The sequence below is a fragment of the Bombina bombina genome, chromosome 5 (assembly GCF_027579735.1).
Source record: "Bombina bombina isolate aBomBom1 chromosome 5, aBomBom1.pri, whole genome shotgun sequence".
NCBI lineage: Eukaryota > Metazoa > Chordata > Amphibia > Anura > Bombinatoridae > Bombina > Bombina bombina.
The window spans coordinates 611,876,297-611,890,615 of NC_069503.1; the positions used below are offsets into that span (position 1 = coordinate 611,876,297).

A 14,319-nucleotide genomic window follows, 5' to 3' on the forward strand; every position below is an offset into this window, starting at 1 on the left:
GTTACTCGCGTTTTTTTGTCTAGTAAAATTGTTTGGTGAAAATATTTTAGATATCTAGTAAGTTGACACTAAATTTCAATTGTTACGCCCCCATAAATGTGTTTAATTTAGAAAAAAAATCCTTGCACTGTGAATTCATTATTTATTTTCTGCTTTTGCTGTAAAATACCTCTGAAAATGGTGCTTGCTCCACAACCCTTGTGCTTTTTATAAAATCAGATGTAGCTGTATGGAGAAAAAGAAAACTTTTGTATTTATGCTTGTGCGGCATGTCACTGGGTCACACTAAGGGTTAACTGCAGGATGAGATCAACTCATTGCCAAAGATAATTCCTTTATTATCAACCACATTGTGTTTTGACTGCCTACAAGCTGTTGCATGACACAACATCTTTCAAGTGTTGCTACAAAAAAAGAGTATTCAGCTGCACCGCAACATATTGCACATATTAGTGATAGACATAAAACGATGTTACTTTGTTATAGCGGCTCCCTTAGAAAATAATAGTTGCCGCTATTACTTTAGTCCCACTAATGTTGTGCTGCAGCTCTCAAGTTTGATACCTGACCCTTTGCTACTAACAATGTAGAATTTTTACATTGCAATTCAGGGACATATCCCTTGAAAAGCATCTTGATATGTTGATCTTATTTCCTTTGCTGTTGCTAACTAGGGGTATATATAAATGAGCTCCTGCACCGATTAAGCAGCCACTCTGTAGCATGGGCAAGATCATAGTTCTAAAGATGGTGGTATTCACTTCACTCTCCTTTCTGAGAGAAATGGGGGAAAAATAAAGAGGTAAATTACAGGAAAAGCAGACAAAATGAATAATGAAAGTATTGCATTTTTTATATGCAATATTAAACACTTTATGAGGAAAAAAACCACACATTTTATATAATAGTTAATGTCACTTTCTGCCATAATGCTTTTACTAGATATAATCAGCTACATACCATTGGTTTTTCAGTCTTAACAGATTTTACTTGTAGGCATTCTTCATGCTTTGAGGTAGTGTTACTGAGGTCCCTGTGGTCTCCGTGTGATCCCTGAATTTGATGGCCTGGCGACCGCGACTGTGAATGGCTCCCTGGTTCCCTTGGAGGTGGAGGTCTTGGGTGAATGTCTCCTCGCTGCTTCTTGGTGACGTGGGCCTCTGGACCATGAACTGTCTTTACGTGTTTTCGCAGTGAGCTAGGATCTGTGTAGCGTTTTGTACAGCCAGGGATCTTGCACACATATGGTTTCTGCAAGACACATAAAAGACAAAATGGAGAAAGGAACATTTTGTATATTTTCTGAAAGTGTTTCTCTACCAGGGCTTCTATACAAACAAATGCGTCAAAAACTCTAACTGAAGACAAAGGGGAAAAAGTGTATTTAAACATTTTATCATTGTGTTGAACTCTAGCAACATGTTTAAGCCCTTTGAAGGGTTTAAACACATAATTAAAGGGAACCAAAAGCATAATATTAAAATCCTCTAATGAATTTGAATTCTTATTGTCTTTTCGTTTTATTACATTTTATGTTCCTTTAATAGAAATAAAAATAAATATTTTGAATAAATAATTTTATAGTAGGGCTCCAACTAACGATTATTTTCATAATCGATTAATCAGCCGATTATTTTTTCGATTAATCGAATAATCGGATAAAAAAAGAATCAATAATTGTTTCCTATATTAAAAAAAAAAATACCCATTCTGAGTGTTACAAATATAAACTTCAGACTAAAACTTTACATTAACACAACTATTTGTCCAATTTTTTAGCAGCAGAGCACAATTTTATAATTAAGCAAAACAAAACCGTTTGAAAGGAGGTAGAACTAGAAACAAGTAGACTATCACTGTTTTTAACATTGTTATTCACTCTTTCAGAAATTTTGCATTGAAATGCAAAAATCTCAACATGTCCACATGCTCCTGGCTAAGGTTGGTTCTCTATTTGCTGCTATATTTCCTGCAGCAGAGAAGAGGCACTCAGATGGTGTTGATGTGCTTGAGATGCATAAGTAGGGTTTTGCCAATTTCGCCAAAGTGGGATATTTATCTTTGTTAGCTCTTCACCAATGCAAAGAGGCCAATTTAACAAATGTCTGTCGGACCTGATCCGACAGTGCGGAAATCCCAAATTTTAAGTTTAGAATTACAGGAAAGAGGAGCAAAGTAAATAATGAAAGCATATTGCAATTTATTTTTGATATAGATACTTAAACATTTTATAGTACAATCTCAATGTCATTAATTTGCCTTTAACCAACACTATTAATGCAAAAAAAGAAAAAACTAACCGTTTTTATATTATTAATAATATCTTAGTGTTGAATATGTTTTTGTAGATTACCTCATTTGAATGAGTTCGATTTTGGTGCTTGGCTCTGTCGGAGGCATTAGAAAAAGCCTTGTTGCAGCCTTCGTGCTCACAGACATATGGTTTTTCTCCAGTGTGGGATCTCAAGTGGGTCTTCAAGTTTTCAAGTCTGGAGTAGGCCTTCGCGCAACCTTCAAACTGTAGGTGAGATGGTAAGAAATATTAGTTATTTGTCAAGTGTTAGCATAGTGCTCTTCTTTACATTTCTCAGTTATCGGTGGGTACATCAAATCATTAGGAAGCACTGCTTAGGGCAGATGAAGCACTGAACAGAAAACAGTCAAGAATCTAAAAGTCTCCACTCTATGGGCAAATTTGTCCCTTTACCAGCGAATGTTAAATAGCCAGCCATTACAAGTGGCTACTGTGAGCTCACTTTTACACTGCGCTATAAACCATTAACCAGAGATAAGACCTCTGGTTAATGAAAACAAGTTGCCCCAATTTCCCCAAAATAAAAAGGACAGTACAGTAACATCAAATTAATATCTGACTTTTTTTTTTTTTTTTTTTTTAAACTGCATGAAGCCGCTATAAGGGATTATTAAAGTGAGGGGATGTGGGATGTAAGAAAAAAACGCCACTGAAAGTGCCTTCACATGGAGGTCAATGTGGGACTGTGTTTTCTCTATAAATATATATGTACTGTATATGCTTATATACATATATATGCAGGTGTTTATATGTGTATATACATATAAACATAAATATATATGTATATAAGCATAGACATATATATTTTCTTATTGCTGCCCAACGCTGCGCAATTTGCCCCCTGCACTGCGCTAGGTGGTTTGCTGGTGGCTGTCGGCATGAAAACGAGGCTCCCATTGGAGCTTATGAAAATGAGCTCTTGTGAGGTCGCATTAGGATTCCGCTGCATCTGTAATTTTTGTGCGCTGGTATTACTGAATATATTGTGCTAGCTTAAGCGCAATATTGTTCTCCACTCATTATGTAGCTAGAACTTCTTCTGTATAATAATAAAAAAAAATGTAATATACATGACAAGGCTAACTATGATGGAAACAAATAAAACCTTCTTTGTTTCCCTATAAAATGTACACGGCAGACTACAGCATACTTACAGTGCATTTGTGTGGTTTTTCTCCCGTGTGTCGTCTCATGTGAACTACCAACATGTACTGAGCCTTGAATGGTTTTTGCTCTCTTGAACAGTCCAGCCATCTACATACAAATTCTTTTTTCTCTCCATGAATGTGATCATTATTTATGTGCTGTAGATAGGGAAAAAACAAAACACTTATTAAAAACATTTTCTTATTGCACTGGTGTTGCCTATAATTACGGGGTTGATCACAATTCTTTAAAAAAGTTTTTCTAATGATTTTTTTTTTTTACAAATGAACTAATCATTAAAGTCTACGTTGATGTTTGTAAATAGGGTTAAGTTACATGATTAATGTAACTTTCAGAGAAGCAATGCATTAATGGCCCTTAGCTGAATATGCCCACTGAGTCTATTAAGATTGGCATATGTGTGTAGCCACCATCCAGCAACCAGGTTCAACCAGGTTGTGTGGGTTTATGGTTCTGTGCTGCAAACAAAAGTACAATAATAAAGGGATCTAATATACTAGTGATACATTAGTGATTTAACGCATATTCTAACCCCAGGTTTTTCTGCCTTTAAATGGACAGTCTACTCTAGAAATGTTATAGTTTAAAAAGATAGATAATCCCTTTGTTACCCATTCCCAAATTTGGAAAACAAACACGGTTATATTAATATAATTTTTACCTTGGTAATTACCTTGTATCTAAGCCTCTGAAGACTGCCCCTTATTTCAGTTCTTTTGACAGACTTGCATTGTACCCAATTGACGCTGACTCATAAATAACTCCACACGAGTGAGCACAATGTAATCTTTATGGCACACATGAACTAGCGCTGTCTAGCTGTTAAAAACTGTCAACATGCTGCCTTCAAGAGCTTAGGTTTAACTTTCAACAAAGAATATCAAAAGAACAAAGCAAATTTGATGACAAAAAAATTGCATGCTCTGTCTGAATCATGAAAGTTTAATTTTGACTAGACTGTCCCTTTAATTAAAAACGGCCTCCTATGTAAACATAGTCTTATTGTGTTAATGATGAGTATAATTACATATAAATGAGTTTTAGTGTCTGTTTCCATTTCCAATCATCAAATTTTTTAAAGATAACAGTATTTTTTCAGTATATTGTTTATTATACATGCAATTTTCATTGCTTATGCCTTTAAAGAAAGAAACAAGTTTTGTATTCTTCAGTCAGGGGGTCGATCCGATATAAAGCGTCGCCCGCAAAAGCCGGCGACGCCAATATTTACGCTGATTTGGTATCCTATATACGGCGTAACCTAGAAGTTACGCGCGTATATTTCTGCCGTTGCCCGTAGTTTTTTGGGCCATAGGCAGGTATACCAAACCAGCGCAGTTTGGTATCCAATATGCAGCGTAAGGACTTACGTGGCGAAAATGGAGAAAACTTACTCCATTTTCACCTCGCCACAAAAAGCAGCCGTAAGAAGCCTTACGCTGACTATTGGAGCCCCGTAACTCCCTAAACTAACTAGAAAATAAACCTAACACCTAACGCATGCGCAATGTCTATCTCCCTGTCAACCGCGATCTTCTAAAATAAACCTAACACCTAACGCATGCGCAATGTCTATCTACCTGTCAACCGCGATCCCCCCCCCCCCCCCGAAATCCCTAATAAAGTTATTAACCCCTAAACCGCCGCTTCCGGACCCCGCCGCCATCTACATAAACTAACCCCCTACTGTGAGCCCCTAAAACCGCCGCCATCTACCTTATCTATCCCCTAATCTGACCCCTTACACCGCCGCCACCTATATAAAAATTATTAACCCCTAATCTAATCCCCCTATACCGCCGCCAGCTATATTAATATTATTAACCCCTAATGTAAGCCCCTTACACCGCCGCCATCTCTATTAAAATGATTAACCCCTAATTTAATCTACCTACCCCGCCGCCAGCTATATTATCTATATTAACCCTAAGTATATTATAGTTAATATAGGTATTACATTATATATATTAACTATATTAACCCTAATTATATTAGGGTTAATATAGTTAATATAGTTACTATAGTATTTATATTAACTATATTAACTCTATCTAACCCTAACTAAATTTATATTAAATTAATCTAATTCATATTATAAACTAAAATATTCCTATTTAAATCTAAATACTTACCTATAAAATAAACCCTAAGATAGCTACAATATAATTAATAATTACATTGTAGCTATGTTAGGGTTAATATTTATTTTACAGGTAAATTGTTAATTATTTTAACTAGGTATAATAGATATTAAATAGTTATTAACTATTTAATATCTACCTAGTTAAAATAATTACCCAATTACCTGTAAAATAAATCCTAACCTAAGTTATAAATACACCTACACTATCAATAAATTTAATAAACTACAAACATCTATCTAAAAATACAATTAAATTAACTAAACTAAATTACAAAAAAAAAAAAAACACTAAATTACAAAAAATAAAAAAAAGATTACAAGATTTTTAAGCTAATTACACCTATTCTAAGCCCCCTAATAAAATAATAAACCCCCAAAATAAAAAAAATTCCCTGCCCTATTCTAAATTAAACAAATTTCAAAGCTCTTTACCTTACCAGCCCTTAAAAGGGCCTTTTGTGGGGCATGCCCCAAAGAATTCAGCTCTTTTGCATACAACAAATACAATCCCCCCCCCCCCCATTACAACCCACCACCCACATACCCCTATTCTAAAACCACCCAAACCCCCCTTAAAAAAGCCTAACACTACCCCCCTGAAGATCTCCCTACCTTGTCTTCACCACACCGGGCTGAACTCCTGATCCGATCCGGGCGATGTCTTCCTCTAAGCGGCAAAGAAGAATTCTTCCTCCGGCGATGTCTTCCTCCAAGCGGCAAAGAAGAATTCTTCCTCCGGCGACGTCTTCCTCCAAGCGGCAGCAAAGTCTTCATTCTTCCGGCGGCATCTTCAATCTTCTTTCTTCGCTCCGCCACCGCGGAGCATCCATCCCGGCCGACTGCTGTACTACGAATGAGGTACCTTTAAATGACGTCATCCAAGATGGCGTCCGCCGAATTCCGATTGGCTGATAGGATTCTATCAGCCAATCGGAATTAAGTTAGAAAAATCTGATTGGCTGATTGAATCAGCCAATCAGATTCAAGTTCAAACCGATTGGCTGATCCAATCAGCCAATCAGATTGAGCTCGCATTCTATTGGCTGATCGGAACAGCCAATAGAATGCGAGCTCAATCTGATTGGCTGATTGGATCAGCCAATCGGATTGAACTTGAATCTGATTGGCTGATTCAATCAGCCAATCAGATTTTTCTAACTTAATTCCGATTGGCTGATAGAATCCTATCAGCCAATCGGAATTCGGCGGACGCCATCTTGGATGACGTCATTTAAAGGTACCTCATTCGTAGTACAGCAGTCGGCCGGGATGGATGCTCCGCGGCGGCGGAGCGAAGAAAGAAGATTGAAGATGCCGCCGGAAGAATGAAGACTTTGCTGCCGCTTGGAGGAAGACGTCGCCGGAGGAAGAATTCTTCTTTGCCGCTTGGAGGAAGACATCGCCGGAGGAAGAATTCTTCTTTGCCGCTTGGAGGAAGACATCGCCCGGATCGGATCAGGAGTTCGGCCCGGTGTGGTGAAGACAAGGTAGGGAGATCTTCAGGGGGGTAGTGTTAGGCTTTTTTAAGGGGGGTTTGGGTGGTTTTAGAATAGGGGTATGTGAGTGGTGGGTTGTAATGGGGGGGGATTGTATTTGTTGTATGCAAAAGAGCTGAATTCTTTGGGGCATGCCCCACAAAAGGCCCTTTTAAGGGCTGGTAAGGTAAAGAGCTTTGAAATTTGTTTAATTTAGAATAGGGCAGGGAATTTTTTTTATTTTGGGGGTTTATTATTTTATTAGGGGGCTTAGAATAGGTGTAATTAGCTTAAAAATCTTGTAATCTTTTTTTTATTTTTTGTAATTTAGTGTTTGTTTTTTTTTGTAATTTAGTTTAGTTAATTTAATTGTATTTTTAGATAGATGTTTGTAGTTTATTAAATTTATTGATAGTGTAGGTGTATTTATAACTTAGGTTAGGATTTATTTTACAGGTAATTGGGTAATTATTTTAACTAGGTAGATATTAAATAGTTAATAACTATTTAATATCTATTATACCTAGTTAAAATAATTAACAATTTACCTGTAAAATAAATATTAACCCTAACATAGCTACAATGTAATTATTAATTATATTGTAGCTATCTTAGGGTTTATTTTATAGGTAAGTATTTAGATTTAAATAGGAATATTTTAGTTTATAATATGAATTAGATTAATTTAATATAAATTTAGTTAGGGGTGTTAGGGTTAGATAGAGTTAATATAGTTAATATAAATACTATAGTAACTATATTAACCCTAATATAATTAGGGTTAATATAGTTAATATATATAATGTAATAACTATATTAACTATAATATACTTAGGGTTAATATAGATAATATAGCTGGCGGCGGGGTAGGTAGATTAAATTAGGGGTTAATCATTTTAATAGAGATGGCGGCGGTGTAAGGGGCTTACATTAGGGGTTAATAATTTTAATATAGATGGCGGCGGTGTTAGGGGCTCACTTTAGGGGGTTATAGATATAATATAGCTGGCGGCGGGGTACGGGAGCGGCGGTTTAGGGGTTAATAACTTTATTAGGTTGCGGCGGGGTACGGGAGCGGCGGTTTAGGGGTTAATAGCTTTTTTATTGTTAGGCTAGTGAGGGGGGATAGCGGATAGAGGGTTAGACGTGTCGGGCTATGTTAGGGAGGCGTGTTAGACAGTGCGGGTGATTTAGACTTTAGTCAGGTTTTATAGGCGCCGGCAGTTTCTAACGTGGCGCAAGTCACTGGCGACGCCAGAAATTTGTACTTGCGCAGATTTCTGGACATCGCTGGTTTGTCAGACTTACGGCACGTTAGCATCTGACGGCGCCATATATGGGATAGCTCGAGTTGCGAGCTGAAACTGCGGGCGACGCCGGTTCCCTCGCTTGCGCCGCAAACTGCGATCTATATCGGATCGCGCCCCAGTTGTGTTTATTTAACCATCTCGGTATTAAAAAAACAGAATTTATGTTTACCTGATAAATTACTTTCTCCAACGGTGTGTCCGGTCCACGGCGTCATCCTTACTTGTGGGATATTCTCTTCCCCAACAGGAAATGGCAAAGAGCCCAGCAAAGCTGGTCACATGATCCCTCCTAGGCTCCGCCTACCCCAGTCATTCGACCGACGTTAAGGAGGAATATTTGCATAGGAGAAACCATATGGTACCGTGGTGACTGTAGTTAAAGAAAATAAATTATCGGACCTGATTAAAAAAACCAGGGCGGGCCGTGGACCGGACACACCGTTGGAGAAAGTAATTTATCAGGTAAACATAAATTCTGTTTTCTCCAACATAGGTGTGTCCGGTCCACGGCGTCATCCTTACTTGTGGGAACCAATACCAAAGCTTTTAGGACACGGATGAAGGGAGGGAGCAAATCAGGTCACCTAAATGGAAGGCACCACGGCTTGCAAAACCTTTCTCCCAAAAATAGCCTCAGAAGAAGCAAAAGTATCAAACTTGTAAAATTTGGTAAAAGTGTGCAGTGAAGACCAAGTCGCTGCCCTACATATCTGATCAACAGAAGCCTCGTTCTTGAAGGCCCATGTGGAAGCCACAGCCCTAGTGGAATGAGCTGTGATTCTTTCGGGAGGCTGCCGTCCGGCAGTCTCGTAAGCCAATCTGATGATGCTTTTAATCCAAAAAGAGAGAGAGGTAGAAGTTGCTTTTTGACCTCTCCTTTTACCGGAATAAACAACAAACAAGGAAGATGTTTGTCTAAAATCCTTTGTAGCATCTAAATAGAATTTTAGAGCGCGAACAACATCCAAATTGTGCAACAAACGTTCCTTCTTTGAAACTGGTTTCGGACACAGAGAAGGTACGATAATCTCCTGGTTAATGTTTTTGTTAGAAACAACTTTTGGAAGAAAACCAGGTTTAGTACGTAAAACCACCTTATCTGCATGGAACACCAGATAAGGAGGAGAACACTGCAGAGCAGATAATTCTGAAACTCTTCTAGCAGAAGAAATTGCAACTAAAAACAAAACTTTCCAAGATAATAACTTAATATCAACGGAATGCAAGGGTTCAAACGGAACCCCCTGAAGAACTGAAAGAACTAAATTGAGACTCCAAGGAGGAGTCAAAGGTTTGTAAACAGGCTTAATTCTAACCAGAGCCTGAACAAAGGCTTGAACATCTGGCACAGCGGCCAGCTTTTTGTGAAGTAACACAGACAAGGCAGAAATCTGTCCCTTCAGGGAACTTGCAGATAATCCTTTTTCCAATCCTTCTTGAAGGAAGGATAGAATCCTAGGAATCTTAACCTTGTCCCAAGGGAATCCTTTAGATTCACACCAACAGATATATTTTTTCCAAATTTTGTGGTAAATCTTTCTAGTTACAGGCTTTCTGGCCTGAACAAGAGTATCGATAACAGAATCTGAGAATCCTCGCTTCGATAAGATCAAGCGTTCAATCTCCAAGCAGTCAGCTGGAGTGAAACCAGATTTGGATGTTCGAACGGACCCTGAACAAGAAGGTCTCGTCTCAAAGGTAGCTTCCAAGGAGGAGCCGATGACATATTCACCAGATCTGCGTACCAAGTCCTGCGTGGCCACGCAGGAGCTATCAAGATCACCGACGCCCTCTCCTGATTGATCCTGGCTACCAGCCTGGGGATGAGAGGAAACGGCGGGAACACATAAGCTAGTTTGAAGGTCCAAGGTGCTACTAGTGCATCCACTAGAGCCGCCTTGGGATCCCTGGATCTGGACCCGTAGCAAGGAACTTTGAAGTTCTGACGAGAGGCCATCAGATCCATGTCTGGAATGCCCCACAGCTGAGTGACTTGGGCAAAGATTTCCGGATGGAGTTCCCACTCCCCCGGATGCAATGTCTGACGACTCAGAAAATCCGCTTCCCAATTTTCCACTCCTGGGATGTGGATAGCAGACAGGTGGCAGGAGTGAGACTCCGCCCATAGAATGATTTTGGTCACTTCTTCCATCGCCAGGGAACTCCTTGTTCCCCCCTGATGGTTGACGTACGCAACAGTTGTCATGTTGTCTGATTGAAACCGTATGAACTTGGCCCTCGCTAGCTGAGGCCAAGCCTTGAGAGCATTGAATATCGCTCTCAGTTCCAGAATATTTATCGGTAGAAGAGATTCTTCCCGAGACCAAAGACCCTGAGCTTTCAGGGATCCCCAGACCGCGCCCCAGCCCATCAGACTGGCGTCGGTCGTGACAATGACCCACTCTGGTCTGCGGAATGTCATCCCTCGTGACAGGTTGTCCAGGGACAGCCACCAACGGAGTGAGTCTCTGGTCCTCTGATTTACTTGTATCTTCGGAGACAAGTCTGTATAGTCCCCATTCCACTGACTGAGCATGCACAGTTGTAATGGTCTTAGATGAATGCGTGCAAAAGGAACTATGTCCATTGCCGCTACCATCAACCCGATCACTTCCATGCACTGAGCTATGGAAGGAAGAGGAACGGAATGAAGTATCCGACAAGAGTCTAGAAGTTTTGTTTTTCTGGCCTCTGTCAGAAAAATCCTCATTTCTAAGGAGTCTATTATTGTTCCCAAGAAGGGAACCCTTGTTGACGGAGATAGAGAACTCTTTTCCACGTTCACTTTCCATCCGTGAGATCTGAGAAAGGCCAGGACAATGTCCGTGTGAGCCTTTGCTTGAGGAAGGGACGACGCTTGAATCAGAATGTCGTCCAAGTAAGGTACTACAGCAATGCCCCTTGGTCTTAGCACAGATAGAAGGGACCCTAGTACCTTTGTGAAAATCCTTGGAGCAGTGGCTAATCCGAAAGGAAGCGCCACGAACTGGTAATGTTTGTCCAGGAATGCGAACCTCAGGAACCGATGATGTTCCTTGTGGATAGGAATATGTAGATACGCATCCTTTAAATCCACCGTGGTCATGAATTGACCTTCCTGGATGGAAGGAAGAATAGTTCGAATGGTTTCCATCTTGAACGATGGAACCTTGAGAAACTTGTTTAAGATCTTGAGATCTAAGATTGGTCTGAACGTTCCCTCTTTTTTGGGAACTATAAACAGATTGGAGTAGAACCCCATCCCTTGTTCTCTTAATGGAACGGGATGAATCACTCCCATTTTTAACAGGTCTTCTACACAATGTAAGAATGCCTGTCTTTTTATGTGGTCTGAAGACAACTGAGACCTGTGGAACCTCCCCCTTGGGGGAAGTCCCTTGAATTCCAGAAGATAACCTTGGGAGACTATTTCTAGCGCCCAAGGATCCAGAACATCTCTTGCCCAAGCCTGAGCGAAGAGAGAGAGTCTGCCCCCCACCAGATCCGGTCCCGGATCGGGGGCCAACATTTCATGCTGTCTTGGTAGCAGTGGCAGGTTTCTTGGCCTGCTTTCCCTTGTTCCAGCCTTGCATTGGTCTCCAAGCTGGCTTGGCTTGAGAAGTATTACCCTCTTGCTTAGAGGACGTAGCACTTTGGGCTGGTCCGTTTCTACGAAAGGGACGAAAATTAGGTTTATTTTTTGCCTTGAAAGGCCGATCCTGAGGAAGGGCGTGGCCCTTACCCCCAGTGATATCCGAGATAATCTCTTTCAAGTCAGGGCCAAACAGCGTTTTCCCCTTGAAAGGAATGTTAAGTAGCTTGTTCTTGGAAGACGCATCAGCCGACCAAGATTTCAACCAAAGCGCTCTGCGCGCCACAATAGCAAACCCAGAATTCTTAGCCGCTAACCTAGCCAATTGCAAAGTGGCGTCTAGGGTGAAAGAATTAGCCAATTTGAGAGCATTGATTCTGTCCATAATCTCCTCATAAGGAGGAGAATCACTGTCGACCGCCTTTATCAGCTCATCGAACCAGAAACATGCGGCTGTAGCGACAGGGACAATGCATGAAATTGGTTGTAGAAGGTAACCCTGCTGAACAAACATCTTTTTAAGCAAACCTTCTAATTTTTTATCCATAGGATCTTTGAAAGCACAACTATCCTCTATGGGTATAGTGGTGCGTTTGTTTAAAGTGGAAACCGCTCCCTCGACCTTGGGGACTGTCTGCCATAAGTCCTTTCTGGGGTCGATCATAGGAAACAATTTTTTAAATATGGGGGGAGGGACGAAAGGAATACCGGGCCTTTCCCATTCTTTATTAACAATGTCCGCCACCCGCTTGGGTATAGGAAAAGCTTCTGGGAGCCCCGGCACCTCTAGGAACTTGTCCATTTTACATAGTTTCTCTGGGATGACCAACTTGTCACAATCATCCAGAGTGGATAATACCTCCTTAAGCAGAATGCGGAGATGTTCCAACTTAAATTTAAATGCAATCACATCAGGTTCAGCTTGTTGAGAAATGTTCCCTGAATCAGTAATTTCTCCCTCAGACAAAACCTCCCTGGCCCCATCAGACTGAGTTAGGGGCCCTTCAGAAATATTAATATCAGCGTCGTCATGCTCTTCAGTATCTAAAACAGAGCAGTCGCGCTTACGCTGATAAGTGTTCATTTTGGCTAAAATGTTTTTGACAGAATTATCCATTACAGCCGTTAATTGTTGCATAGTAAGGAGTATTGGCGCGCTAGATGTACTAGGGGCCTCCTGAGTGGGCAAGACTCGTGTAGACGAAGGAGGGAATGATGCAGTACCATGCTTACTCCCCTCACTTGAGGAATCATCTTGGGCATCATTGTCATTGTCACATAAATCACATTTATTTAAATGAATAGGAATTCTGGCTTCCCCACATTCAGAACACAGTCTATCTGGTAGTTCAGACATGTTAAACAGGCATAAACTTGATAACAAGTACAAAAAACGTTTTAAAATAAAACCGTTACTGTCACTTTAAATTTTAAACTGAACACACTTTATTACTGCAAATGCGAAAAAACATGAAGGAATTGTTCAAAATTCACCAAATTTTCACCACAGTGTCTTAAAGCCTTAAAAGTATTGCACACCAAATTTGGAAGCTTTAACCCTTAAAATAACGGAACCGGAGCCGTTTTGAACTTTAACCCCTTTACAGTCCCTGGTATCTGCTTTGCTGAGACCCAACCAAGCCCCAAGGGGAATACGATACCAAATGACGCCTTCAGAAAGTCTTTTCTAAGTATCAGAGCTCCTCTCACATGCGACTGCATGCCATGCCTCTCAAAAACAAGTGCGCAACACCGGCGCGAAAATGAGGCTCTGCCTATGCTTTGGGAAAGCCCCAAAGAATAAGGTGTCTAAAACAGTGCCTGCCGATATTATTATATCAAAATACCCAGATAAAATGATTCCTCAAGGCTAAATATGTGTTAATAATCAATCGATTTAGCCCAAAAAAAAGTCAACAGTCTTAATAAGCCCTTTTTGAAGCCCTTATTTACAATCGTAATAAACATGGCTTACCGGATCCCAGAGGGAAAATGACAGCTTCCAGCATTACATCGTCTTGTTAGAATGTGTCATACCTCAAGCAGCAAGAGACTGCTCACTGTTCCCCCAACTGAAGTTAATTGCTCTCAACAGTCCTGTGTGGAACAGCCATGGATTTTAGTGACGGTTGCTAAAATCATTTTCCTCATACAAACAGAAATCTTCATCTCTTTTCTGTTTCTGAGTAAATAGTACATACCAGCACTATTTCAAAATAACAAACTCTTGATTGAATAATAAAAACTACAGTTAAACACTAAAAAAACTCTAAGCCATCTCCGTGGAGATGTTGCCTGTACAACGGCAAAGAGAATGACTGGGGTAGGCGGAGCCTAGG

General features: G+C 40.2%; 1 protein-coding gene across 5 annotated transcripts in view; it reads right to left on the bottom strand.

Annotated features, from left to right (window-relative positions):
- Positions 1-14,319, bottom strand: part of GLI3 (GLI family zinc finger 3) — a 404,554-nt gene that overhangs the window by 6,728 nt on the left and 383,507 nt on the right. For all 5 annotated transcript variants that reach the window (XM_053714572.1, XM_053714570.1, XM_053714571.1 and 2 more), the window contains 3 exons: positions 3,469-3,618; positions 2,354-2,518; positions 961-1,251 (listed from right to left, as the gene is read on the bottom strand). In XM_053714572.1, coding sequence (XP_053570547.1) covers positions 961-1,251; positions 2,354-2,518; positions 3,469-3,618 — 606 coding nt within the window. The remainder of the gene's footprint in view (positions 1-960; positions 1,252-2,353; positions 2,519-3,468; positions 3,619-14,319) is intronic.